General features: G+C 50.8%; 2 protein-coding genes across 2 annotated transcripts in view; one reads left to right on the top strand and one right to left on the bottom strand.

Annotated features, from left to right (window-relative positions):
* Window positions 1–12,732, bottom strand: part of STK10 (serine/threonine kinase 10) — a 100,418-nt gene extending 87,686 nt beyond the window's left edge. The window contains exon 1 of the mRNA XM_029049967.2: window positions 12,537–12,732. Coding sequence (XP_028905800.1) covers window positions 12,537–12,692 — 156 coding nt within the window. The 5' untranslated portion in view covers window positions 12,693–12,732. The remainder of the gene's footprint in view (window positions 1–12,536) is intronic.
* Window positions 12,733–16,775: 4,043 nt separating this feature from the next.
* EFCAB9 (EF-hand calcium binding domain 9) lies at window positions 16,776–23,721 on the top strand. The gene is made up of 4 exons (XM_001507151.5): window positions 16,776–17,000; window positions 18,656–18,804; window positions 19,869–20,045; window positions 23,422–23,721. Exons 1-4 carry the CDS (start codon window positions 16,865–16,867, stop codon window positions 23,638–23,640), a joined length of 681 nt encoding a protein of 226 aa, XP_001507201.4. The 5' UTR covers window positions 16,776–16,864; the 3' UTR covers window positions 23,641–23,721.
* The last annotated feature ends 1,574 nt before the right edge of the window (window positions 23,722–25,295 follow it).

Genomic DNA, 25,295 nt, shown 5'->3' with positions numbered 1-25,295 from the left:
TGGGTCTGGAGCCCCTTATCCAACTCTCCAACAAACACAGGAGCCCGGAGGGGAGGTGGGCAAAACTGGAGCTGCCTTCCTCCGGCTCCTCGGTGGATCCCCACGAGGCCTGGGACCACCCCTCGATACGGGTGACATCCCTGGGGGCCAGACCTTTCCCTGCTCCTCCTAGGGATTCATTCATTCATTCAATAGTATTTATTGAGCGCTTACTATGTGCAGCGCACTGTACTAAGCGCTTGGAATGTACAATTCGGCAACAGATCGAGACAATCCCTGCCCATCGACGGGCTTACAGTCTAATTGGGGGAGAAAAAAAAAAGCACTTACGATGTGCAGAGCTGTTCTAAGCGCTGGGGTAGATACAGGGTAATCAGGTTGTCCCACATGAGGCTCACAGTCTTAATCCCCCATTTTACAGACGAGGCAACTGAGGCACAGAGAAGTTAAGTGACGTGCCCACAGTCACACAGCTGACAAGCGGCGGAGCGGGGATTCGAAACCATGAACTCTGACTCCCAAGCCCGTGCTCTTCCACTGAGCCACGCTGCTTCTCCTGTGGGTGGGGTCCTGGTGCAACGCAGGGGTCCCATGCAAGGATGACGGTCTGTCCGGTTCCCCACCAGGTGGTGCCAGTTCATTCATTAACTCATTCAATCACATTTATCGAGCGCTGACTGTGTGCAGAGCACTGTACTAAGCGCTTGGGAGAGTAGAATACAACAATAAACAGACACTTTCCCTGTCCACCACAAACTTACAGTCTAGAGTTTGCGGCTGTTTCACACATATCAAAAAGCGATGTGCGTGGGAGGGGCAGAGGAGTGTCCAGAGAGCTCTGAGAGGGCTGTGGTCACTCCGTTTGGGCGTCGGCTACTTTCCCTGAGATCTGTCGGGTTCCACGGACAAGTTGCCCACGCGGCCAAGCCCCAGGAGGGAGGCCGGGTTCCCCTTCAGGCCTGCCTAGAGTCGGGCTGGTCCAGATCCGGCTTGGACCCTGACCTCTGAGTGTAACTGAGCTCACTGTGGGCAGGGAATGTGTCCATTATACTGTACTCTTCCCAAACACTTAGTGAGGTGTTCTACACATAGTAAGATCTCAATAAATCCAACTGGCTGACTGACTGAATGGCCTGGGGAAGCCCAAAGCGTCCTGGCCAGACAGGGCTCTGCCCTGGGACTGCTCTGAAGTCTCAGACATCGTCCAGGCAGCCCCGCAATTGGCCTCGCTCTTCAACAATGGGGGGAAATAATTGAATTGTTCAGAGGAAACTGGTGCGGGGGCGAGCCAGAAAACTAGACTTCCTGGCCTAACTTTAGAACTCTCCAACTGGTTCCTCCAGTTAGCATTCATTACAGATATCCCCCTCTGGGCTGTAAACTTGTTGGGATTAGAGAACGTGTCTACCATCTCCGTTTTACTGTATTCTCAAAATGCTAAGTGCTTAATAGAGTGTTTTGCACATAGTCAGCACTCAATAAATATTATTGATTAGTACAGTGCTCTGCACAGAGTAAGCGCTCAATAAATATGATTGATAAATGTGCCAGTTACGACTCTGATCCAGTTAATTAATCCAACCAGCAGAAACACTTGGCATACCGACCCATCCCTTGTCTCTCCAAGTTTCAGGTCCGTGACAAATGAGGGAGAGAGTGACATGGCAGAACCTAAATTCCACCCCCCACCACCACTTCGGGCTGTCAAGCCCACCAGTAGAAACCTGATCTGGTAGGAAAGGGGAATATCTTGAGAAGCGAGGGTCAGAACGAGGTAAGCAGTGTAGCCTGGGAGCCAGAATTCCTGGGTTCTAATTCCAACTCCCCCACTTGTCTGTGTGACCTTGGGCAAGTCACTCAACTTCCCTCATCGGCAAAATGGGGATTCGGCATCTGTTTTCGCTCCTACTTAGACTGTGAGCCCCTGGTGGAACCTGATGATCCTGAATCTACCTTATTATGGTGCTTCGCATATAGTAAGCTGTGCTTCAGCTGTAAAATGGGTGTTAAATCCTCTTCCCTCCATCTTGGACTGTGATTCCCAAATGGGAAAGGGATGATGTCCAACCTAATAAACTTGAATCTTCCCCAGCTCTTAGAACAGAGTTCAAAACACAGTAAAGCACTAAATACCATAAAAAAAACCTCATATCTACCTCAGTGGTTAGTGCAGAGCTTAAGAAGTACAATTTAAAAAAAAAAAGAACAAGTCCAAGAGAAATGACATCAGTTTCCCCGGGTTAGAGAAATCAAGCAGCCCTTTGTGACTATGAGCCAAAACTGATGCAATCTTTCCAAGCTGCTGAGAGACCCAGCCACCTTCAAATTTGAGTCTCCAAGTAGGCACCGAAGAAGGTACTTCAAGAAGCAGAGTGGCCTAGAGGAAAGAGCCCGAAGCCAGTCAGAGGACCTGGGTTCCAACACCGCCTCCACCGCTTATCTACTGTGTGACCTTGAGCAGGTCACTTTAACTTCCCTCATCTGCAAAATGGGGATTTAATACTTGTTCTCCCTCCTACTGAAGACCATGTAGCCCCTACGGGGCCCGATGGTCCTGTATCTACCCCAGGGCTTAGTACAGTGTTTGGTACATAGTAAGCTCTTAACAAATCGCACAATTATTACTATTATTCTGGACGGTGCAAGTCCTGGATGAAATCATGAAATCCCTCGATCACTGATGGAGTCTCCCAGCAGGAATGATGGAGGAGCCTCAGTCCTGAGTCTTCAAGAGCTAGAACTCGCGTAGAGGAATTGATGATCACATCAGGGGCCTATGTAGTGCCACTCTGCTCTCTCTGATCCAGAGGTGTTTCCACTGGTGCACTAAGTGCAACAGTAACAATAACAATGGTAATTGTTAAGTGGTTACTATGTGTCAAGCACTGTTCTAAATGCTGGGGTAGACACAATTTAATCAGGTTGGACATAGTCTCACATGGGGCCCACATTCAAAGTAGGAGGGAGTAGCCAGCCAGTCAATTGTATTTACTGAGCACTTACAAGGTGCAGAGCACTTCACTAAGCACTTGGGAGAGTACGATAATAACAATAAAGAGACGCATTCCCTGCCCACAAAGGTAGGATCTGATCCCCACTTTACGGATGAGGAAACTGAGGCAGAGAGAAGTTAAGTGACTTGCCAAAGGTTACACAGCAGATCGGCGGTGGAGCCAGGATTAGAATCCAGGTTCTCTGACTCCCAGGCCCATGCTCTTTTCACTAGCCCACGCTGAGTAGGTGGGCAGGGGAGCAGCATATGACCAAGCGAAAGTGTGGCCTCTGCTTCATTAGTCAACTCCGGGCAGAACGGGGCCTACGATCTAAACTTCCCTATCATCAGTGCAGTGATCTTTCCATCGGGACCTTGGCAAAGAAACTTCCTAGTCCCAGTGGCACATGGCCCAGGACCCGGGGCTCTGCAGAGGTGTCCGGGGCTGAGATGTGCCTGTTGGACATCGCAGATGAGCCTCAGTCTGTCTCCGCCCCAGACTGTGAGCTCCTTGTGGGCAGGGAATATGTCTGTTTATTGTTGTAGTCTACTCTCCCAAGCGCTTAGTACAGTGCTCAAATACTCAGTAAGCACTCAAATATGACTAACTAAAACCACAGGACTGAAAACCTGATGAGTGGTACGGAGGATAGACAGGATCCTATCCACCAGGAGGAAGGTGGGCAAAGAAGGGAGAGAAGAAGGCAGGAAAGAGAAAAACATTGTTGAAAGGGTGACTACGCAAGATTCAGATGGACAGCTGAAGGCCAGAGCCTTCATTTGGAGGCTCAGTTGGGATATTTCAGGGGCAGTTGGGAGCATCCACTATGTGCAGAGCACTATACTAAGTGTTTGGGAGAGTACTGGAAGCCCTCAAGGAGCTTACAATCTAGTGGGGAAAGCAAACACTAAAATAAATTACAAATGAAGGGGGAGGCCTAGTGGATAGAGCACAGGGGTGGAGTCACGGGACCTTGGTTCTAATTTCACCTTTGTCAGTTGTCTGCTGTTGGACCTTGGGCAAATCATTTCAATCTCTATACCTACGTTTCCTCATCTGTAATGTGAGGCTTCACCCATGGACTGCGTGAGGCTCACCCCGGTGTGAGACAGGGACTATGCCCAATCAGATTACACTGTATCTACCCCAGCTCTTAGCACATGTAAATACTTACCAAATACCACAATTATTTTTCTTTGATAAGAGAACGTAATAGAGTATGTACATAAGCGCTTGAGTGGCGTGTGAGTACCCAGGTGGCATAGAAATGCTGAGGTGATATTGGGGTGGGGAGATGAGAGATCAATCAGAGGAGGCTTTCTGGAGGAGGTGGAATTTCAGAAGAGCTTGGAAGATGGGAGGGAAGTAGTGGTCTGCCAAGTGTGATGGGAGAGGGAGTGAAAGTTCCAGACAGGTGTGAGGTGTGAGGCGAGAATATTTATTGGAAACACACTCTACCAGTCCACAAATCAAACACGCCCTTGGAACGCAGGGAGGATATTTGGGGGGCCTGAGAAGAAGGAATGAACGGAGACAATTGCCGTACTTGATGTAATTGTGGGAAACAGGACAAAGCAGGGTAGAAAGCACAAGATAACAGAATTTAGGAGGCATGGGAAAAGGAGAGAAAACACGATCGAGGAAGTGAATTTCCGGAAAGATACTTGAAGTGACCAGGGGCTCCTAGAGCAAGCAGCTCTACGCAAAAGCAGGCAAACTCTCCCAAGATGAAACCCAAACTGTTCAGAGAGGCTAAAATGCAAAGAGGAAGGGTTCAAAATTGGGAAATAGAGAAAATCACTAGGGAGGAAGGGTAAGGACTCGGGGAGTGATATTACAAAAAACAAAACAAAAAAAAAGATAAAATGTACCCTTCTGTTTCATGAGATGGGCCTGGGAAACAGAAGGGAAAAAAAAAGAGACCTCGGGGGTATGAGGCCCCTCACAAGGCAGAAAAAAACACTACATCAGACCAAGGTAGAAGCAAAGTCTATTGCAAGAGAGGCAGAGGTGAAGAGGAAATGATTTAGAGGAAATGGGCTTAGCCAAGCATGTACACTGTGGTGAGAGGCTGCAAAGTTCAGCTTGAACTAGAAAAGTACTTCTGTAAGCTCAGATTAGTGCCCGGGCATTGGAATGACCTGCCCAAGTCACACAGCAGCCAAGTGGTGGAGAACTTAGGACCCAGGTCCTTCTAACTTTGAGGCCGGTGCTCTCTCCACTAGCCACGCTGCTTCTCCCTCCTGACCAAGACCACCTCTCTCCAGGATGCTCTGGCTATTAGCCCCCTCCCAAGAGTAGACGGGGCAGCTGGATTTCAGTAAAGATGTCCCCATCCTTCATCACTCTCCTCATTACTGAGGGAAGCAGGGCGAGGAGAGGGAACAAAGGAAAGATAAATAGGTGGAACAGGAAAGCAGATGGGATACGTACAGTGAGTGAGCCTCAGGCGGTCACAGGACTACAGGAGATGTGTGTAGGAGTGAGTTGGGTTGGAAACGAGCAATTGGAGATAAAGAATCCTGAGGTCCTGGGTATAACCAAGCTCACTTTGCTGCCCTGGACACACACCCAGAGGAATTCCAATCTTCCCCTTGCCAAGCCGGGAAATCATAGTATCATTATGCAAAGCTCGTCGAGCCCCTGTAGGGTTAGAATCCTAATCTAAAACCACCTCTCTCTCCCTAGCAACAGGCCACTCTGTTCTGGTCTCGGCTTTGCTTCCAGTCAACCGGAACCTCCCTGCTAGTGGATCCGGAGAGAGAAGAGAGGAAGAATTTCCACACTGCATGGATCCACACTGGCACTTGATTTTTTCCCCTCCAAACTCAGCGTGCCGGGAAAACGGGCTCAAGTCTTCCAGTGGAAAAAAAGTCAGCTCTTCTCCACCCTGCTGAAAGGCCAAGATTAAAGATTAGCCAGATGCTTCAGAGCATCTTGGCTTTTAGCAAAACTCCTACTGTTGAACACCGGCGACCCTATGCTGCCTAGAGTTAAAGACCTCTTTCTCAGAGAAAAAAGTCTTGGCAAGGCAATGTAATGGATATTTTTCAAGGAGCATGGAAGGAAGGGATAAGCGAGGAGCATCTAAGTAGGCTGAAAGATAAATGAAAAACATCCTTCAGTGCAGTTGGATTAAAGAAGAGATTACAAGTCACGCCCTGCCATTGGATGGGCAGAAAAGTTCTTCGACACCACTACCCAAGCAGAGACTTTTGATTCTTCATGAACTTGGTATTCACCATAAAAGACCAGCTTGATCTTGCCAGTGGAGTTGAGGGTCTTACCCACTGGGAAAGAATGGAAGGGTCTTGCCCCAAAATTAGATATGCTCAAACCAACTACACCCAAGGAGTGTGGCCAAGTAGAAAAAAATCCAAGTAGAAAAAAATCCAGGACTAGAAGTTAAAACACCTGAGTTCTAGACCCACCTCTGCCACTGGCCAGCTTTGTGGCCTGGGACAAGTCATTCAACTGCTCTGTGCCTCAGTTTCCTCTTCAGTAAAATGGCAGTTAAAGACCTGTTTGCCCTCCTTCTTAGATTGGGTGTGAGCCCGTGTGGATGGGATAGGAGCTGTATCCAATCTGATGATCTTGCACCCACTCCACAGAGCTTGGAACAAAAAAATGCTTAATAAGCACCATTATTATTACTAGTGGACTTGCCTAAAAGCAATATAGAGCCACCAACGGTGGTCTTCCGGAGGTCTCAGATGGTGCGCCTTAAGACTAGAAATAACAAAAGTCTCAACAAGTTGGATGCATTTCACACCTTTCTTCCCAAAACCTCAAATGCTCTCTTAACTGTTCTTTCATTTTCTCTTCACACCATCCGAGGGAGGAAGAGATAAGGTTTTATCCCCACTGAACATATGGGAAAACTGAGGCTCAGCCCAGCCTACGGTCCCCCAGCAGGTAGCAGTAATATTTACTGAATGCCCACTGGGCACAAGGTACTGTACGAAGGCCTGGGAACAAATAAAGTGACACAATCCCTCCCCACAAGTAACTGGCAGGTAAAGACAAGGCCACTGAAGCTCAGAGCATGTTGCCTCTCTGGGTCAGATTATTGAAAATAGAGGGGGCGGGGGCAGGGAAATAACCATCAGTTCTTGTGGGCAGGGAACGTGTCTGCTCATCCTGTTGTATTGTGCTCTCCCAAGCGCCTAGTACAGTGTTCTGCAAATAGTAAATGCTCCATAAATACGATCGATTGATAACTGTAAAAGTATACATCGGTGAGCTTAACCTTCCTTTTACAAAAACACTCAACCCATCACATAACCAGACCAAAAAAAAACAGGTTATTGGATACAGGCCGTAGCCTTACAGCTTCAGTCAGAATCTTCAAATTTTCTTCTCCCCCAGAAGTGTAAGCCCAGGAAACCACGAAAAGTAAGTCGCCTTTCCTGACCTGACTGAGGCTTTTGATTAGCTACCCCAACATGCTTACCCAGAAACGGGACTGTTAGATTTAGCCCATTCTCCTCTAGACTGTAAGCTCGTTGTGGGCAGGGATATGTTTGTTTATTGTGATACTGTCCTCTGCCACGCGCTTAGTACAGTGCCCTGCACACAGTAAGCACTCAATCAATACGATTGAATGAATTCTCTCTGGAAGGGTGTCCGGCTGGACAGGGCAGGAGCTGGCCACCATTAACCGTCAGAGGCCTGGCCCTAATTTTTTGGAGCAGCTGGGTTTGGGAGGGTTGGGCACAGCAGCTGGCAAAGTGTCCCACTCGGGCAGAGTGGTTTTAGCAATAGGGCTGGCAGAATAAGGAGTTATTAGAATATGTGACTCTCCTTTCTCCACTTTGCACCCCACCCCCATTCACCCCGCCTTAGGCTACCCGCGCCAGGGGAAACCCATAAAGAGGAGAAAAAAATGAGCTCATTAAAGAGCTGATACACAGACCCGTATGAAGACAGGCCAAAGGTGCTGGGCTGGAGGAAAAGTTAAGGAAGCAGCATGGCCTAGTGGATAGCGCACAGGCCTGGGAATCAGAAGGTCCTGGGCTCTAATCCCGGCTCCTCCACTTGTCTGCTGCATGACCTTGGGAAAGTTAGTTGACATCTCTGTGCCTCAGTTATCATCTGTAAAATGGGGATTAAAACTGTGAGCCCCGTGGGGGAGATGGAGTGTGTCCAACCTGATTACCTTGTATCTATCCCAGTGCTTAGTACAGTGCTTATGTAAGTGTTAGTGAGCAGCTGATCTCTCTCCAAAGCTGAAATCATTTTGAATGGCGGTGAAAGAGAATTAAGCTGGACACACTTGCAGGCTACATGGGTTGTGGGTCACTGACACATGGACAACAGGGCAGAGACAATGTTCTCGGGAAACCATTAGGAAAGGGGAGCCTGTCTGTCTGTCTCTCTACGAAATGGTTGGCTTCAAGGCTCTTCATCCCCTTGCCCCCTCCTACCTCACCTCCCTTCTCTCTTTCTACTGCCCACCCCGCACGCTCCGTTCCTCTGCCCCTCACCCCCTCACCGTCCCCCGTTCACGCCTATCCCGCCGTCGACCCCTGGCCCACGTCCTTCCGCTGTTCTGGAATGCCCTCCCTCCTCACCTCCGCCAAACTAACTCTCTTCCCCTACTGAGAGCTCACCTCCTCCAAGAAGCCTTCCCAGACTGAGCTACCCCTTCTTCCCTCTGCTCCCCCTCTACCCATCTCCCTCCCTCCTTCCCCTCCCCTCGGCACTGTGCTTATTTGTATGTATTTTTATTACCCTCTTGATTTTGTTAATGAGGTGTACATCCCCCTGATTCTATTTATCGTGATCATGTTGTCTTGTTTTTGTTTCATTCTGTTTTGCTCTGCCGTCTGTCTCCCCCGATTAGACTGTGAGCCCATCATTGGGCAGGGATTGTCTCTATCTGTTGCTGAATTGTACATTCCAAGCGCTTAGTACAGTGATGTGCACATAGTAAGCGCTCAATAAATACTACTGAATGAATGAATGAGTAGTCCCACCAGAGGTAGAGAGCTTAGATGGCTGAAGCACAGTGGTCTTAAGAAATTGCCTTCCAAGATCAGTGCGTTTCTAACAGTTTTATGCTTCTTACTTGTGCTTGGAGGGGTACTTCCTCACTCTCCAAGTGAAACATGACCAAATTCACCAACGAGCAGTTACCACAGGGAGAGCTGAAAGGGGGCAACCGAAAGCAAGCAGACCGACGAAGATTTTCAAATCTTAGTGAGACGCGGTCTCAGTCGATCTGACATCACATTTCATAGCTGAGATAAAACTAAGACAGATCGGCGCGGTGCAGGGCAAACAAGAAAACAGCAGCTTTTTTCTAGTAGACTGTAAACTTGTTGTGAGCAGGGAACACAGTTACCAACTCTGTTGTACTGTACTCTCCCAAACATTCAGTACAGCACTCTGCACACACTAAGCGCTCAATAAATACTATCGATCAACTAGAAACTTCAAGCAGATCTTGAGCCAAGGAGACAAAAGTGACGACAGTATGAACTCGTTATGGGCAGGGAACCTTTCTGTTCATTCTTTTGCACTGTACTCTTCCAAGAGCTTAGTACAGTGCTTCGCTCATAGTAAGCGCTCAATAAATACCACTGATTGACTGATAGCAGGGAACATTAGAAATGATATACAGACTACAGGTGGTTAACTTCACTATCTATGGGGTCACTTGGGGATGAAGCACTCTACCTTCAGTTCAAGTCCCTCGGCTAGTTTATTATTAATATTAATAATAAAAATAATGTTTCCTGTCAAGGACTATGTGCCAAGCACTGTTTGAAGCACTGGGGTAGATACAAGTGAATCAGGTTGGGCACAGTCCTTGTCCCACATGGGGCTCACACTCTTAGAGAAGCAGCGTGGCTCAGTGGAAAGAGCACGGGCTTGGGAGTCAGAGGTTATGGGTTCTAATCCCGACTGCCGCCTGTCAGCTGGGTGACTTTGGGCAAGTCACTTAACTTCTCTGGGCCACGGTTACCTCATCTGTAAAATGGGGATGAAGACTGTGAGCCCCACGTGGGACAACCTGATCACCTTGTATATCCCCCGGTGCTTAGAACAGTCCTTTGCACATAGTAAGCGCTTAACAAATACCAACATTATTACGCCCCATTTTACAGGTGACATAACTGAGGCCCAGAAAAGTGAAGTGACTTGCCCAAGGTCCCACACCAGACAAGTGTTGGAGCCGCTTTTACTTTTAATTTCCGGGTCCGTGCTCTATCCACTACTTCCCGCTGAGTCTCCATCCAAGTGCGGAAACTCGTCGCTTTAGGTAACTGTCAAGCCTTTCACGTAAAAGTCGATTTACTATTAAAGAACGCTCTGCCTCATAAGTGTGATTTTAGTTCTTCCTTCCCCATCTACCAGCTGCAACCCCCATCATTAGGGGAGGATTCTGGGGTAAAAGACAGGGGCCCGGCTTAAAAGCCCTGGACTGCAGGATCTTTCTTGACTCCTTCCCAGCTCCAGCTCCCAACCCAGCAGACCTGCCCATTCCCAACTCCCAAAAGTTCCGGCCACAGTCCTCCCAGTCGAGAGGAAAGAGGGGATGCGATGGCTCAGTTTTGCAGGATAGAGCCCACTTCCCGAAGGCGCCCGGGATCAGGAGGGAATCAGCAAGAGGGAGGTCGGGCTGCAGGGCGCCTTGGCCCTGAGCGGAGTCTGGGATGATGTTTCCTCCGCCCAACTACCACGAGGCAGCCTAAACTGGCCCTTCACAAGCCAGTGCCCAAGGGCACCGGGCGGGGCCCCTCCAGGCTCCCTGAGGACATCCCTGCCCCATCCTCCACCTAGGACGGTGCCCTCGGGGGCTGCACGGGGCAGTTGTGGGGCTCCAAGCCTGGGCACATACCCCTTCCCCTGAAAGGGGGCTGCAGCTCTGCGGTGGCCCCTGGCTGGGATTCTCCTCACCCCCTGCTAGCCCTTCCCCTGCCAGGGGGCTGCTGCCAAACAAGCAGCTCTGCAACTGCCCCTGGCTGGGATTCTTCAATTAATTGCCCTTAGCCTGAATTTTGCTCACCCACTGTTACCCCTTCCCCTCTGAGGAGGCTGCGGCCCAACGAGCAGCTCTGCAATTGCCCCTGGCTGGGATTCTGCAATTGCCCTTAGCCTGAATTCTGCTCACCCACTGTTACCCCCTTCCAGTTCTAAGGGGGCTGCGGCTAAACGAGGAGCTCTGCGATTGCCCCTGGGTGGGATTCTGCAATTGCCCCCAATCTGAATTCTGTTCACCCACTGTCACCCCTTCCAGTTCTAAGGGGGCTGCAGCGAAACGAGGGGCTCTGCGATTGCCCCTGGGTGGGATTCTGCCATCGTCCCAGCCTGAATCTTGCCCCCCCACTGTTACCCCTTCCCCTGTCAGGGGGCTGCAGCCCAACAAGCAGCTCTGCAACTGCCCCTGGCCCAGATTTTGCAACTGCCCCAGCCTGAATTCCGCTCACCCACTGCTACCTCTTCCCCTCCAAGGGAGCTGCAGCTAAACGAGCAGCTCTGCAACTGCCCCTGGTTGGGATTCTGCACCTGCCTCAGCCTGAATTCTGCTCACCCACTGCTACCCCTTCCCGTCAGGGGGCTGCAGCCCAACGAGCAGCTCTGCAATTACCCCTAGCCTGAACCCCGCTCACCCACTGTTACCCCTTCCCCTCTAAGGGGGCTGCAGCCCAACGAGCAGCTCTGCAATTACCCCCGGCTTGAATTCTGCTCACTCACTGCTACCCATCCCCTCCAAGGGGGCTGCAGCTCAACGAGTAGCTCTGCAATTGCCCCTGGGTGGGATTCTGCAATTGCCCCAGCCTGAATTCCACTCACCCACTGCACCCCTTCCCCTCCAAGGGGGTTGCAACCCACCAAGCACCTCTGCAATTACTCCTGGCCTGAATTCCTCTCACCCATTGCTCCCCTTCCCCTCCAAGGGTGCTGCAGCCCAACGAGCCATTCTGCAATTGCCCCTGGGTGGGATTCTGCAACCACCCCCGGCCCAGATTCTGCACTTGCCCCTGACATAGATTTTGCAACTGCCCCAGCCTGAACCCTACTCACCCACTGCACCCCTTCCCCTCCAAAGGTGCTGCAGCCCAACGAGCAGCTCTGCCATTGCCCCCGGGGTGGGATTCTGCAATTGCCCCTGCCCCAGATTCTGCACTTGCTCCCGACCTAGATTTTGCAACTGCCCCAGCCTGAACCCTACTCACCCACTGCACCCCTTCCCCTCCAAAGGTGCTGCAGCCCAACGAGCAGCTCTGCCATTGCCCCCGGGTGGGATTCTGCAATTGCCCCTGCCCCAGATTCTGCACTTGCCCCCGACCTAGATTTTGCAACTGCCCCAGCCTGAACCCTGCTCACCCACTGCACCTCTTCCCCTCCAAAGGTGCTGCAGCCCAACGAGCCGCTCTGCCATTGCCCCCGGGGTGGGATTCTGCAACTGCCCCTGCCCCAGATTCTGCACTTGCCCCCGACCTAGATTTTGCAACTGCCCCAGGCTGAATCCCGCTGACCCACTGGTCCCCCGGGCCGGGCAGGGTGAGAGGGGCCCGGGATGCCTCCGCTCACCTTGTAGACCTTGCCGAAGGCGCCGTCTCCCAGCTCCCCGACGATCTCCCACACCTCGTTGGGGTCGAGGTCCCTGCGGACGTGCTCGTAGTCCCGGGATTTTCTCTTCTCGAAGGTGGACAGGCGCAGCATGCGGCGGAAATTGGCGAAGGCCATGGCCGGACGGCACCGGGCGGCCCCCAGGACCGGCTGCCCGCCCGCCCGCCCGCCTGCCGACGCGCGCCCCCGCCCCGCGCGCCCCCGCCGCGCGCCCCCGCCCCACGCGCGCGCACCCCTCCACCTGCCGGGCCGCCCGCGCCCTCTCATTGGCCGCCGGCCCCCCCCTCCGCGCCCTCTCATTGGCTGCGAGCGCCCGGAGGCCCCGCCCTCCGCCGCGCGGCCCTCTGGGACTTGTAGTTTTCAGGCGCCTTGCTTAAAATCCTCAACATGTTGGTATTTGTGAAGCCCTTACTCTGTGCAGAGCGCTGTTCTAAACCCTGGGGGAGATACAGGGTCATCGGGTGGTCCCACGGGAGGCTCACAGGCTTCATCCCCATTTGACAGAGGAGGGAACTGAGGCCCAGGGAAGGGACTGCCCACAGGCACCCAGCTGACAAGGGGCAGTGGTAGGATTTGAACCCATGACCTCTGATAATAATGTTGGCATTTGTTAAGCGCTTATTAGGTGCAGAGCGCTGTTCTAAGCCCTGGGGGAGATACAGGGTCATCGGGTGGTCCCACGGGAGGCTCACAGTCTTCATCCCCATTTGACAGAGGAGGGAACTGAGGCCCAGAGAAGGGACTGGCCCACAGGCACCCAGCTGACAAGGGGCAGAGGCGGGATTCGAACCCATGACCTCTGATAATAATGTTGGCATTTGTTAAGCGCTTATTAGGTGCAGAGCGCTGTTCTAAGCCCTGGGGGAGATACAGGGTCAGCGGGTGGTCCCACGGGAGGCTCACAGTCTTCATCCCCATTTGACAGAGGAGGGAACTGAGGCCCAGAGAAGGGACTGGCCCACAGGCACCCAGCTGACAAGGGGCAGAGGCGGGATTCGAACCCATGACCTCTGATAATAATGTTGGCATTTGTTAAGCGCTTATTAGGTGCAGAGCGCTGTTCTAAGCCCTGGGGGAGATACAGGGTCAGCGGGTGGTCCCACGGGAGGCTCACAGTCTTCATCCCCATTTGACAGAGGAGGGAACTGAGGCCCAGAGAAGGGACTGGCCCACAGGCACCCAGCTGACAAGGGGCAGAGGCGGGATTCGAACCCATGACCTCTGATAATAATGTTGGCATTTGTTAAGCGCTTATTAGGTGCAGAGCGCTGTTCTAAGCCCTGGGGGAGATACAGGGTCAGCGGGTGGTCCCACGGGAGGCTCACAGTCTTCATCCCCATTTGACAGAGGAGGGAACTGAGGCCCAGAGAAGGGACTGGCCCACAGGCACCCAGCTGACAAGGGGCAGAGGCGGGATTCGAACCCATGACCTCTGATAATAATGTTGGCATTTGTTAAGCGCTTATTAGGTGCAGAGCACTGTTCTAAGCCCTGGGGGAGATACAGGGTCATCGGGTTGTCCCACGGGAGGCTCACAGTCTTCATCCCCATTTGACAGAGGAGGGAACTGAGGCCCAGTGAAGGGACTGGCCCACAGGCACCCAGCTGACAAAGGGCAGAGGTGGGATTTGAACCCATGACCTCTGATAATAATGTTGGCATTTGTTAAGTGCTTATTAGGTGCAGAGCGCTGTTCTAAGCCCTGGGGGAGATACAGGGTCATCGGGTGGTCCCACGGGAGGCTCACAGTCTTCATCCCCATTTGACAGAGGAGGGAACTGAGGCACAGAGAAGTAAGCCCGTCAAAGGTCAGGGACTGTATCTGTTACCGATTTGTATATTCCAAGCACTTAGTACAGTGCTCTGCACATAGTAAGCGCTCAATAAATACTTTTGAATGAATGAAGTGACTTGCCCACAGTCACAAAGCTGACAAGTGGCGGAGTCGGGATTCGAACCCATGACCTCTGATAATAATGTTGGTATTTGTTAAGCGCTTACTATGAGCAGAACGCTGTTCTAAGTGCTGGGGGAGTTTACAGGGTCATCAGGTTGTCCCACATGAGGCTCACAGTCTTCATCCCCATTTTCAGATGAGGGAACTGAGGCCCAGAGAAGTGAAGTGACTGGCCCACAGTCACCCAGCTGACAAGTGGCGGAGTCAGGATTCGAACCCATGACCTCTGACTCCCAAGCCCGGGCTCTTTCCCCTGAGCCACACTATGATGGTGTTTGTTAAGCCCTTACTATGGGTCGGGCACTGTTCTAAGCGCTGGGGTACACACGAGGTCATCAGGTTGTCCCACGTGGGGCTCACAGGCTTCATCCCCATTTTACAGATAAAGGAACTGAGGCACAGAGAGCAATAATAATAATAATAATAATAATAATAACAGTGGTATTTGTTAAGCACTTAGTAAGTGTGAAGCACTGTTCTAAGCGCTGGGGGTGATACAAGGTAATCACGTTGTCCCATGTGGAGCTACAGTCTTAGTCCCCGTTTTACAGATGAGGGAACTGAGGCACAGAGAAGTGAAGTGACTTGCCCAAAGTCACACAGTTGACAAGTGGCGGAGGCAGGATTAGAACCCATGACCTCTGACTCCCAAGCCCGGGCTTTTTCCACTGAGCCACACTAATCATAATGATGGTATTTGGTAAGCGCTTACTATGCGCCAAGCACTGTTCTAAGCGCTGGGGTAGATACAGGGCAATCAGGTTGTCCCCCGTGGGGCTCACAGTCTTAATCTCCATTTTACAGATGAGGTAACTGAGGCCCAGAGAAGTGAAGTGACTTGCCCAAAGTCACACATTTGGCTAGTGGCAGAGCTGGGATTAGAATCCACGACCTTGGACTCCCAAGCCCGGGCTCTTTCCACTAAGACATTTGTTTAGCGTTTACTATGTGCCAAGCATTCGTTCATTCATTCAATTGTATTTCTTGAGCGTTTACTGTGTGCAGACCACTGTAGGAAAGTACATTAAAGCAATAAGGAGAAACAGTCCCTGCCCACAACAAACTTATAGTCTAGAGGAGAGGAGACAGACATCAAAACAAGTAAAACTGACATCAATATAAATAAATACAATTACAGGTATATACATATATACATAAGTGCCGTGGGGTCCGGCCAGGGTAGTTACGCGGTCATCAGTTTGTCCCACGTGGAGCTCAAGGTCTTAAACCCCATTTTACAAATGAGGTAACTGAGACATTCATTCATTCAATTTTATTTATTGAGTGCTTACTGTGTGCAGAGCACTGTACTAAGCGCTTGGGAAAGTACAATACAGCAATAAAGAGAGGCAATCCCTGCCCACAGCAAGCTCACGGTCTAGTTGGGGGGGACGGACGGATGGACATCGATACAAATAAACAGACATCAATATAAATAAACAACATTACAGATGCACACAGAAGTGCTGTGGGGTGGGGAGGCGGGGTGGTAATGGTATTTGTTAAGTGCTTACTACGTGCAGAGCACTGTTCTAAGCGCTGGGGGAGATACAGGGGAATCAGGTTGTCCCATGTGAGGCTCACTGTCTTCATCCCCATTTGACAGATGAGGTAACTGAGGCCCAGAGAAGTGAAGTGACTTGCCCACGGTCACACAGCTGACAAGTGGCAGAGCAGGGATTCGAACCCATGACCTCCGACTCCCGAGCCCGGGCTCTTTCCACCGAGCCAGGCTGCTTCTCTGTAATAATAATAATAATGTTGGTATTTGTTAAGCGCTTACTATGTGCAGAACGCTGTTCTAAGCGCTGGGGGAGATTACAGGGTCATCAGGTTGTCCCACCTGGGGCTCACACACTTTGAATCCCTATTTTACAGATGAGGGAACTGAGGCCCAGAGAAGTGAAGTGACTCGCCCACAGTCACACAGCTAAGTGGCAGAGCCAGGAGTCGAACTCATGATCTCTGACTCCGAAGCCCAGGCTCTTTCCACTGAGCCACGCTGCTTCTCCCCAGGGAGGTGAGGTAGGAGGGGGCGAGATAATCGAGTGCTTTAAAGCTTACGGTAGGAAGTTTCTCTTCGACATGGAGGTGAACGGGCAACCACTGGAGGTTCTTGAGGAGTGGGGAAACTTGGGCCTGAACGTTTCGGTAGAAAAATGATCCAGGCAGCAGTGCGAAGTACGGACTGGAGTGGGGAAAGACCGGAGGCCGGGAGGTCAGCAAGGAGGCTGATGCTCCCCGCCAGCATTCTGGTTCCAAGTCGGAATGCTGGCTTGGGGAGTCCACTGTTGCCTAAGCACTGGGGCAAACAGAATCCCGTGGGGACAAGATGAAGCTGAAGAATGGGTCGTTTCTGTGGTACCTCTATCTAGATAAAATATACTGCCTGCTTTCAGTGAGAAATGTCAAAGTGTTGGTGGATTACTTCCATCTGCTGGATGTTCACCACAAAAACGCCCTTAATGGTGAGTGCCTTCTGCAGTGTTTCATGGACGATATTTATTTAGGTTAACGTGCGTCTCCCCCTCTAGACTGAAAGCTGGTGGTGGGCAGGGATTCATTCATTCAATAGTATTTAGTGAGCGCTTACTATGTGCAGAGCACTGTACTGAGCGCTTGGAACGGACAAATCGGCAACAGATCTGTGTCTACCGACTCCGCCGGTAGGCCTTGGGTTAGTCGCTTCACTTCTCTGTGCCTCAGTCACCTCATCCTTAAAATGGGGATTGAGACTGTGAGCTCCAGGTGGGACAAGGACTGGGCCCAACATGATGATCTTGTAGATACCAGAGCTCAGTGCCTGGCACATAGTAAGTGCTGAACAAATGCCATAAAAAATGAAAAATAGAGAGTGGAGGGACTGGCACTGAACCAGCACCAGTGGCAGTGTCCTCCGTGGTTAATAATAATAATAATAATAATGTTGGTATTTGTTAAGCGCTTACTATGTGCAGAGCACTGTTCTAAGCGCTGGGGTAAACACAGGGGAATCAGGTCGTCCCACGTGGGGCTCACAGATGAGCCATAATCCCCATTTTACAGATGAGGGAACTGAGGCACAGAGAAGTTGTGACTTGCCCACAGTCACACAGCTGACAAGTGGCAGAGCTGGGATTCGAACTCATGAGCCCTGACTCCAAAGCCCGTGCTCTTTCCACTGCGCCACGCTGCTTCTCCAGCTGCTCTGGAGAATTTTGTCTCCAGCCGTCACCACCCTCCCCAGCCGTCCCCTTCTGCTGGGCAAATCTTCAGAATGGCAGCCGTGCAGCTGGAAGGAGCGAGAGTTGGCGTCCTTCGGCCAAGAGCCCGGCCAGAACCACGGCCCCGTTCCCAACACCAGGTCTGCAGCTTGACACGGCCAAGTGGGAGATGGAAAAGTCTGGACCGCATCCCTTCCGTCGGGATCTTGGAGGACTTGGGGCGCAGGTTTTCTGGGGCCGATTCCCAACGGAGGCAAGTGTTTTGCATTCGGCTAACACTGACTTCTCTGTATCGCTTCTATTCGCTGAGCTTTAGTGATGCAGTGTCCCCATGGACTTTCTTTTGAAAACTTCTCACTCTTCCTCAAAACCCTCGCAAGTTCAGGCAGCCTAAAGGAGCTTAGGTTAGATGCTGGGGTGGAGCATTTAGAAAGCCCAGAGATATGGGCCTGTCCCCTTAGGGACGTCCTAGAAGGAAAAAGGGCAAAACGGCCCAGCTGAATCATCTGGATTCACTGACCAAAATCAGAGAGACCAAGGGTGAAGAGGATGGAGTGAGTGACTCGAATTCTCGGGTCAGATTCGGCCTAATTCTTGCGGATTCCGAGAGAGACTTTACGAAGCACTGCCCAGTGCATAAGTGGAGCTTGGAGCCCATCAAGGAGTCACTTTTTAATTCTCCCAGGGAAAGACACAATTATGTTCGAGGAATAGATTATCGATGCATTAATGAGCTACCCACCCACTCTAGACTGTAAACTCATTATGGGCAGGGAATGTGTCTACTAATTCTGTGTTATTATACTCTTCCAAACACTTAGTACGGTGCTCTGCGAACAATGAACACGCCACAAATACCATTAATTGATTGATTCCCAAACTTCATGGACTTACAGTGATGAATTGTCCTCCGTTTCCAGACTTGCTCTTCTACCACTTTCTCTACTATACGACTAATCTGAGGAAGAGGCAGATAATGCTAGTATTTGACCTGCTGGATTGGGATGCCACTGGGGAGATCGGTTTCGAAGAGTTCTACATGCTCGTATGCATCTTGCTGTCTCATGAGGTGAGCCTCTCCCCGGACCAATTGGGCCGCTGATCAGCGATTCTCCTTTTTCTTTGTTTAATTGTACTTTTTAAGTGCTTACTATGTGCCAGGCACTGTATTAATCATTGGGGTAGATTAAAACTAATCAGATAGAACACTGCCCATGTCCCACCTGGGGCTCACAGTCTTTTTCCCCGTTTTCAACTGAGACACAGAGCTGGGATTAATAATAATAAGGTTGATATTTATTAAGCGCTTACTATGTGCAGAGCACTGTTCTAAGCGCTGGGGTAGATACAGGGTCATCAGGTTGTCCCATGTGAGGCTCACAGTCCTAATCCCCATTTTCCAGATGCAGTAACTGAGACACAGAGCTGGGATTAATAATAATAAGGTTGGTATTTGTTAAGCGCTTACTATGTGCAGAGCACTGTTCTAAGAGCTGGGGTAGATTCAGGGTCATCAGGTTGTCCCATGTGAGGCTCACAGTCTTATCCTCCATTTTCCAGATACAGTAACTGGGGCACAGAGAAGTTAAGTGCCTTGCCCACAGTCACACAGCTGACAAGTGGCAGATCGGGGATTCGAACCCATGACCTCTAACTCCCAAGCTCGTGCTCTTTCCACTGAGCCACGCCGCTTCTCATAGCCATGCTGCTTCTCATAAGTTTATGACCTGGGATTAGAACCCAGGTCCTCCTGACTCCTGTTTCCTTGCAGAGATCACACCTCCTCCCCCCATCTAGCCCCAGAGCCCTAGATCGGGAGCAGATTTTAAAGTGACACGAGTGCATTTTCTAACCAGTGACAGAAGTGAGGAAACCTCAAACATTTTCTGATTTGAATATCTTTAGGGAGACTATGACTATAGAGGAGAGAAAGAGCCAGAGGTGAATGGAAGTTAGGGGAGAAGGGGAGTAGGGGGTCAGTGGGGGTTCAAGTGGAGGGGTACACGGCTAACCCCCGGGCTGCAGGGCTAGAGGAAGCAGAAAGGGGCCTCCGGTCTCGAGACTGAGGGGTGGAAAATTCTCATTCCGGGTGGACAGGTGGCCGGCTGACCCCTTCATCTCTGCTCCAAACAGAACCACCTAGAAAAGCAGTTTATCTATCGCCACTCTCGGCCCGTGTTCGAATTGCTGGACATGAACGGAGAACTGAAGATTGGCTCGTCCCAGTTCCACACGTTCCGGTTCCTCTTCAACATCAAGAAGCAGGAGCTCAAGGAGATCTTTCACGACTTTGACATCACAGGGGATGAGGTCGGTTGAGGTCTCAGAGGAGGTGCTGTTTCTTCTCTTCAAAGAGAGAGGCAAATGGGGCAGGGAGGAGGGGAGGGGTGAGGCAACTCCATGATCAGGAATAGGTAGAAGAGCCCCATTTCCTAGTCCCTAAGGGTAATAATAATAATAATAATAATGATGTTGGTATTTGTTAAGCGCTTACTATGTGCAGAGCAGGGTAGACACAGGGGAATCAGGTTGTCCCACGTGGGGCTCACAGTCTTAATCCCCATTTTACAGATGAGGTAACTGAGGCACAGAGAAGTTAAGTGACTTGCCCACAGTCACACAGCTGACAAGTGGGAGAAGGGATTCGAACCCATGACCTCTGACTCCAAAGTCCGTGCTCTTTCCACTGAGCCATTCTGCTTCTGAGACCGCATCCCTCTAGAGCCAGGCCCCCCAAGCAGCCTTTCCTGGAGGCTGAGGACCACCAAGATACAGAATAACCAGCTTTCCAGGGAAGGAAGTTTTCTGCTCACTGAATTTAATTCTCTTGGTCGGCCCCAGTTCCATGCGTTGTCATGTCACCAAGTCTCCGGATGGGTTCTGTTTCACCTGAAAGAGGTGGGGAGTTTTCTCAGCCAAGGTCATGGCCTGCTTTCCTGAATCGAGGGGCTAGAACCTGCTCTCCCGAGCTGAGGGGCCAAGGCCTGCCCTCCCAAGCTAAAGAAGGGCCAGGATCTGCTAAGCGCTTAATACGGTGCTCTGAACATAGTAAGCGCTCAATAAATATGGTTGAATGAATGCCCTTTTGAGCTGAGGGGGGTCGGAACCTGCCCTCCCAAGTTGAGGGGGGCCAAGACCTGCCCTTTGAGGAGGGGCCAAGACCTGCCCTCCTGAGCTGAGGGGGCCTACCTACCTGACCTGGGGGGGACGGGACCTTCCCTTTCGAGCTGAGGAGTAGGGATCTGCCCTCCTGAGCTGAGGAGCCAGGACCCCCTATCCCGAGCTGAAGGCCTGGGGCCTGCTCTCCCGAACTGAGGGGCCGGGCTGGAAAGAAGCTCTTTGACAGTCTGGCTTGGCTTTGTTTCAGACTTTGATTATCCCACCAGATTTCCACTCCCCTCCCCAACCTTAGCACCCCTGGTCACTGACTCTGGACCCCCCAATTTCCTGGGGGATGGGGAAGCTGGGAGTTGGCAAAAGACCTTGCCCTCATTTCTCTCTGATTTCTTCAGATCCACTTCACTGAGGTGGGGAAGGGGGCAGAAAGAGGGCTAGTTCTGGGGTGAAGATGTAGAAACAGGCCTCGCCTACTGCATTAATGCAGGGCTTTCACGTCTCGGGTTCATCAATCGCTAGTATTCACTGAACCCTTGGAAGAGTACAATGGAGTTAATAGACACAATTCCCACTGTTAAGTTGCTTACAGTCTAGCAAACTCCATTATGTCCATGAGTACTGAGCTGCTCATTCCTCAGAACAGCAACACCACAGCCCACGAGAAGAGGAACTCTTTCTTCTTCTTCTTCTTCTTCTTAACAGTGTTTAAGAAAATGGCTTACTAGGTGCCAGGTACTGTTAATAATAAAAATAGTAATACTAATTTATGGTATTGGTTAAGCACTTACTATGTGCCGGGCACTCTACTAAGCGCTGGGGTGGATACAAGGAAATCCGTTGGACACAGCCCCTGTCCCCCGTGGGGCTCAGTCTCAAATCTCCATTTTACAGATGAGGGAACTGAGGCCCAGAGAAGTGAAGTGAGCTGCCCAAGGTCACACAGCAGACAAGTGGTAGAGCTGCGATTAGAACTCATGACCTTCTGAGAATGTAAGCCCAGTGTGGGCAGGGATTGCTTCTCTTTATTGCTGATGTGTACTTTCCAAGCGCTTAGTACAGTGCTCTGCACACAATAAGCGCTCCATAAATATGATTGAATGAATGAATGACTCCCAGGCCCATGCTCTATCCACTGCACCATGCTGCTTCTCCAGCTAACAGTTTAGCGTTGTTCTAAGTGCTAAGGTAGAACAAGGTAATTAAGTCCCACAAGGGGCTGACAATCTTAATCCCCATTTTACAGATGAGGTAATTGAGATAAGTTAAGAGACTTGCTCAGTGTCACCCAGCAGACCAGTGGCGGAGCCAGGATTAGAACCCAGGTCTTTCTGACTCCCAGGCCCCTGCTCTACCAACTAGGCCATGCTGCTTTTCAATTTCTACTGTTGTCACTGCTGGTTCATGCCTCTGCCGGTAGCCCAGCAAGAAGGTATGCTACCAATAACGATAATAACAATGGTGGTGTTTGCTAAGCGCGTACTGCTTGTCAACTACTCTACTAAGAGAGCTGGGGTGGATATAATATGAACTGATCAAACACAATCTAATCTGCAGAAGGAGCATGGCCTCGTGGATGGCCCTGGCTTCTAATCCCACTCTGCCACTTGTCTACTGTGTGACCCAGGGCAAGTCGCCTTAACTTCTCTGTGCTTCAGTTACCTCATCTCTAAAATGGGATGAAGGCCGTGAGTCCCATGTGGGACATGCATTGTGTCCAACCTTATTAGCCTTTATCGAGCCCAGCGCTCAGGAGAGTGGCTGGCACGTAGTAAGTGCTTATTTACTACGGGAGCAGCGTGGCTCAATGGAAAGAGCCCGGGCTTGGGAGTCAGACGTCATGGGTTCGAATCCCTGCTCTGCCACTTGCCAGCTGTGACTGTAGGCAAGTCACTTAACTTCTCTGGGCCTCAGTTACCTCATCTGTAAAATGGGGATTAACTGTGAGCCTCACGTGGGACAACCTGATGACCCTGTATCTACCCCCAGCGCTTAGAACAGTGCCCTGCACATAGTAAGCGCTTAATAAATACCAACATTAATTAACAAATACCTCTTAAAAAACCCCAACCCAAAACAGCCTGTATTCCACCTGGGACTTACAGTCTGAGAAGGAAAGAGAACAGGCCTTTAATTCTATTTTACAGATAAGGCCACTGAGACACAGAGAAGTTAAGTGATGCCTCTAAAGTCACACAGCAGGCGAGTGACAGAGCTGGGATTAAAACCCAGGTCCCCAGACTCCCAGGTCCCGAGGTCTTTCCACTAGGTCATGCTGCTTCACGAGGGAGCGTTTCCTAGAGGCGGGGATTGGCTCGAGGAGAGGAGTTGTGTGTCAGGAAGAGCTGGGTGGGAGAGGGGTGATTTTGGCGAAATTTGGGGACCACAGGAAGTCATTCGTTACTCATTTCTAAAAGCGGTAGCACCTCTCTGGTTAAGACCTACATATGGGAAACACGTCTTTATGAGATGAACCCAGTGTGGCTCAAGGGAGGTATCAGTGAGGACTAAGTGGCTGGGAGATTATTCGGTTCTTCTGAAACGAGGGCTGTCTTTCTATCCCCGCCACCAGCGCCTGAACTACAAGGAGTTCAAGCTTTTCACGATCTTCAGTATGGACAAACACCAGGAGAAACAGAGAGAGGAGAGACGCAAACGTATGCTGTCACTGGAGAGCAAATCCAGGAGACCAGAAGGATATGGAAAGGAGAAAGGAGTGATTCTGAAAGTGCCTTTCAGAACGCCACAAAATAACACCCTTGCCAGAAGTCATTCCTCTTTAGTTCTGTGAGAGAAAGTCGTTCAGGAAATGGTTTCATTGCCTGCATTTGGAAATTTGCAATAAATAAAACTGAAACCTTGGAGTTCACAACCTTCACGTGTCAGCCATTTGTGAGTCAGAGAGCATTTGGGCGCACAGCTTTGGAAGGGGGTGCGCAGAGGGAGAGAGGGGCTCAAGGGGGGATGAAAACTTACATCATCAATTTTTCTTCTTGCAAATAGTCCAATTTCAACTCTTCTCCTCCAAGAAATCGGTAGACTCGGTCCCATAAGTCTTTGAGGGAGTGGGAAGGGGGGGTTCTAGAAGAAGAGTGGTCCCACTAGTTCAGTCTGGAGGCCGCGTGAGAAACAATCGATTAAGGGTAGTTACCGAGCGTTTACTGTGCGCAGAGCATTGTACTAAGCTCTTGGGGAGAGCGCAACAGAATTAGCAGACATGCTCCTTGGCCATATTGAGCTTACAGTGTAGGCCCTCTCCCAAAGCACTTTGAACTCTCCCATGCACGTAGTAAGTGCTCATTATGATTAATCCTTATATTCTTAGGCCCCAGAATGCCCTACTTAGTGACTGCCAGGAGCAGATCCCCTTAGGGTGGGTCCACGGCTTTTCTAGAGAGTTTGAGGGTGAGCCGGTCACACTTGTAAAACCAACGTACCTTGGCACCACAACCAAGGAATTGTCTGGCAGCCCTGGGTCCGGTCACCACCAGGTCACCCATCACTCCTACCCACGGGCCGAGGATGTGCCCACCTTGAACGGCCCAAACCCGGAGAATGCTCCACAGGGTGACCGGGTGATCGATTACACCCGCAGCCGATGGCATGAAGGAAAGGGCAGGGTCAGTCTAGGTCGAGTCCCAGAATCGGAGCACTCCGGAATGGAATGCTCAGCAGGAGAGAGAGAGCAGCAAGTAAACCCGGTTTCTTCCCCTATCAATCAATCAGTCGCATTTATTGAGCGCTTAGTCTGTGCAGAGCACTATACTGAGCATTTGGGAGAGTCCAATACTGCGATATAACAGGCACATTTCCTGCCTTCAGTGAGCTTACAGTCCAGAGGGGGAGACAGACATTAATATAAATAAATAAATTACAGATTCGGACATAAGGTCGTGGGGCTGGGAGGGGGGATGAATAAAGGAGTCAGGGCAATGCAGAAGGGCGTGGAAGAAAAGGAAAAGAGGGCTAAGGGAAGGTCTCTCGGAGGAGATGTGCCTTCAGTAAGGCTCTGAAGAGTGGGAGAGGTGGTGTTGTTCAGCTGTGAAGAGGTAGGGTGTTCCAGGACAGAGGCAGGACACAGCCGAGGGGTCGGGGGTGGGATAGAAGAGATCGAGGTACAGTAAGTTGGTTGGCATCAGAGAAGCAAAGTGTCTGGGCTGGGTCGTAGTAGGAGAATAGTGAGGTGAGGTAGGAGGGGGCAAGGTGATTGAATGCTTTAAAGCTAATGCTGAGGAGTTTTTGTTTGATGTGGAGGAGGATGGGCAATCACTGGAACTTTTTGAGGAGTGGGGAAACGTGGCCTGAACGTGTCCGTAGAAAAATTATCCTGGCAGCAGAGTGAAGTATGGACTGGAGTGAGGAGAGACAGGAGGCGGGGAGATCAGCAAGAAGGCTGGTACAGTAACCGAGGCGGGATAGGATATGTCCTTGGATTAACGTGGTAGC

This window comes from Ornithorhynchus anatinus, chromosome X1 (genome assembly GCF_004115215.2).
Source record: "Ornithorhynchus anatinus isolate Pmale09 chromosome X1, mOrnAna1.pri.v4, whole genome shotgun sequence".
Lineage (NCBI taxonomy): Eukaryota > Metazoa > Chordata > Mammalia > Monotremata > Ornithorhynchidae > Ornithorhynchus > Ornithorhynchus anatinus.
This window is presented reverse-complemented; position numbering and strand designations above follow the sequence as displayed.